We start from the raw sequence: 3,685 nt of genomic DNA on the forward strand, positions 1-3,685 counted from the left end.
TTTTTTCACACAGTGCATATTGACAATTCTTTCATTTTCGTTACCTCTGCAACAATGGCAATGTATTGATACTGTTAGTTTTTCCCATTATTGTTGTTTTCTTTGTACGAATTTATATGTAGGCCTATTGTTTCTGTCACTCAAGAAAGTGAGATTTATGTTTATATTACTTTATTGTGGAAAAACGAATATATTCGAACTTGAACTTGAACTTGAACTTGAAAGCTATAGTTCATAAACATTGAATGGCAGTCGACATCCAGTAATAGCGTGACATCGCGATTTTATGACATATTTTGCTATTCTTATTGCACAAAAGTGGTCCCATTGATTGGGGCAGTAATAGGGAGATTTTTTTTTCTTTTCCTGGGCAGTGTTAAGAGGAGATGATTCATCATTTCATATACAACAGTTATCTCTCATCATCTGAAAAGCATGTTTGGTAAATTTGGACAGCTTGATAGAATGAAGTTATTTCCATTGATCTCCAAAAGATTCCACAGTGAGAGTCCCTGTCATGCCTGTATCATTGTCAGTAATGTTTATCTGTTTATAGTTATAAAGTCATCTACGTCACCGCGGGATAATCGATATTCATGAGCACATCACCAAAGGATTCATCATATTTACGCTTTATTCACGCCAAACAGTTAACCTCCTATACTTATCTTTGAATCAACAATTACAAAAACGTCGATGATCAATTATGTACCGAACTCTCAACCTGTCCTTTCTCTCTTTCTGTCTCGATCTTTCTGTTCTTTTCCCTACTGTTCTCCCGTTGCAGTTGACACAATGACTTTCGCAAAGATGTTTGCGGCCATCGCCACTATTATCACCATCATCATTCATGTCCAGCATGTATCTGGGCGATCGGTGAATGCGGATGAAGTCAATAGGACCACGCCCTTTGCACGTACAATCGACAACGCCACGGAGATATCCGCAACCGGCAATGCAACACGCGTCACGTCAGGGCCGTGCGGTGATGATGGCACAACAGCCTGCAGGTTCGCTGCAACCTCAGCGAAATACGATGACGAGCTAAAAATTGTCGAGAACACTTCTATAGAATACAACGAGTCGCTTACGAGTAAGTTTCTTCTAAAGTTAGATATCGTTATGTCCTTTTTTATAGTTTTTTTATAAATATAATGATAATTTATGATTATTATGTATATTTTTTAGATGTGATCGTTTATGTAATTATTGAAACAATGCATATTATCCTGATATTGAGCATGCTTTGTGAACACACTCGATTCATGACTAATGACAACTTTCAAAGAAATAGCGTCATCCTTTCAAAGAATTTTAGAGTTTAAAGTGAGGAGTGTGTAAAGGGTTTTTCAACCTCTAAGACATATCTAATTACACTATTCTACAAAAAAAAGTGCTCTAAAGTAACTGCTAAAACCACAATTTCCCCTTTGTTTCATGATCCAAAATTTTACAATAATATGAACGAGAGCTGCTCTTTAAGAAAAAAAAAAGACTCCAGATTGACTAAGTTGACACGTTTCATCTATTTTGAGTCCTGACGCAAAATCAGGGCGTGCGACTTTTTGTTACCTTTGTGAAGCACCATCGCATTTGTTTTATAAACCTTAGAGGATTCATCATCAAACCTGTCTAATTTGCAATAATGAATGATACATGCTTAACTTGTATGTTTACATAAGCTTTAGACGTATAACATAAGCAGAGAACAGGACTGGTGTTATATCAACCTGAAACATACAATAATATAAGATTTCATGCCATTTTTTTTTTGGAAGTTCAACAGCCTGACTTAGTGTACATCAATTTGATTTAACTTTCAAACAGATGAAACTGATGATGAACCCGAATGGGTGTGGGGGACGTTAGACTGGGAATGGTACACCATTCTCCAGCTCATCTCAGGGATACTGGGGTCCATAGGCAACCTCCTTGTAGCCGTCATCATCTTCCAACGTCGCTCGTCGGCGCGATCCACCGACATCCTCATCGGTAGCCTGGCCATCGCCGACTTCCTGACGTCGATTTTCATCATCCCGTCGCCGAGTGCGAGAAGAGTTCCGAATTCCTGGACGGGCATGCTGGCCTGCCTAATTCTTTTCCCGGACACCTTCCTGTGGATATCGGTCACCGCGTCGTCCTATATCCTCATGGCGATCTCCATCGATCGATTCATCGCGGTCGTCTACCCACTCCACTTCAAACACATCGTGACCATCCGTCGGGTCAACATTGCAATTGCAGTCATTTGGTTGGCGGCCTTCCTGTCGCTCTCATTCACCTTCTTCGTCATCAAAGTCGACGAGACAAGCCATGAATGCACGTTCACGATCACGACAGACGCGGGTTTTGCCGCCATGGGCTACTTCTGGTTTTCCGTCCGCATCATCGTCCCAGTCCTGACGATGCTTATTACGCAATCTATCATCGCCGTCAAGCTCCACATCCAGTCGTCAACTTTCAAAGCCAACGAGACCTCGGCCGTCGCTGATTTGCACATCAAGGCTCGTAATCGCGTCATCGGAATGATGCTGATCGTCATTCTCGTCTACATCGTCTGTTGGTTGCCTAACCAGGTGGCTTTCCTCGGTTACCTTGTCGGCTTCGTCCCGTGGTCATACTTCCGGAGTCCGCTCCACCGCGTTCTGACGGTTCTCGGCTACTACAACAGCTGCGCCAACCCGTTCATCTATCTGGCTCGTAATCCGAATTTCAGAATTGCTCTTAAAGAGTTCTTCACGTGCACTACCAATAAGAATGAGTCTGTTTTCAGCCAAAAGGCCGATCCAGTCCAGGCGGGCCAAGCCGCTGCGCGCGGCCGAAAGACCACGGACGCTCGCCTTGGGCTTCATCCTGGTCAAAATAATCTAAGACCTACCGCATGTGGCGCTCATCAAGTTTCATAGCCTCGCTGCTTTTTCTCGATCAGTGGGTGAACATTGAATCCATTTTGTGCGTTTCTAAAACTTGAACAAAGCCTGGAAAGTCATTTCCTTGAGTCAAAACTCCTAAAAATCAATGTGTTTGTTTCATGCAAGCACACAAGCCAGTGTGAAAAACATTCTCTTTTGCTCTTTTTTTTATAATTATGTTAATAGTATAGGTTGCAAATTATTTTGCTCGAATCATATACCATGTAATTATTTTAATGCAGATGATTAATTACCATCAGCGTTCTAATTAGTCTATTGATAAGATGTAAATGGGGCGCACGGCAATGCTTAACGGTGGTTTCGGAGATTGTTTGAGTAATCTATAGACCACAGTATGTTCAATTTCAGACTGCAGAGTCACAACGATTGACAATAAGATATAGTGACCCGCAAGATTCCTTTTTGGGACCGTTATCATCTATTAGATTTTTATTTATGAATGTCATTGTTTATTCGGTCTTATCGTTATAATATGTTTTGTTATGACACAAATAATTATATTTTTCTTATGGAAAGTATGACACTTTTAAAAGTAGTTTAAATATTGAATCGTGAAAAATGTATTAATGGTTTAAATGTAATAGATTATCATTGAATATTTCGAAAAGTGTCAATTTATACTTATGATGATGCCTCCCATTCTCAGTCTGCTGAATGTAATATCTGTATAGATTGAAATTGTCAGTTAGACAAACGATGACTAATTTTTATTTTTGGAGTAGTTTTTGATAACAAAACTTGGCATGATCATA

General features: G+C 40.2%; 1 protein-coding gene across 1 annotated transcript; it reads left to right on the plus strand.

The window, feature by feature from the left end:
- Window positions 1-795: 795 nt before the first annotated feature.
- On the plus strand, window positions 796-2,906 carry LOC139721113 (allatostatin-A receptor-like). The gene is made up of 2 exons (XM_071632444.1): window positions 796-1,093; window positions 1,828-2,906. The coding sequence occupies exons 1-2, from the start codon at window positions 796-798 to the stop codon at window positions 2,904-2,906; spliced, it is 1,377 nt and encodes a 458-aa protein (XP_071488545.1).
- The last annotated feature ends 779 nt before the right edge of the window (window positions 2,907-3,685 follow it).

This window comes from Diadema antillarum, unplaced genomic scaffold (genome assembly GCF_040938485.1).
Source record: "Diadema antillarum isolate AM-2024a unplaced genomic scaffold, OU_Dant_1.0 scf00000139, whole genome shotgun sequence".
NCBI classification, from domain to species: Eukaryota; Metazoa; Echinodermata; class Echinoidea; order Diadematoida; family Diadematidae; genus Diadema; species Diadema antillarum.

Excerpts from the sequence above, each read along its gene's own strand:
- LOC139721113 (XM_071632444.1), top strand. The coding sequence starts at position 796 with ATGACTTTCGCAAAGATGTTTGCGGCCATCGCCACTATTATCACCATC. Across the intron at positions 1,094-1,827 it reads ATACAACGAGTCGCTTACGA|ATGAAACTGATGATGAACCC; the intron begins GTAAGTTTCTTC and ends ACTTTCAAACAG.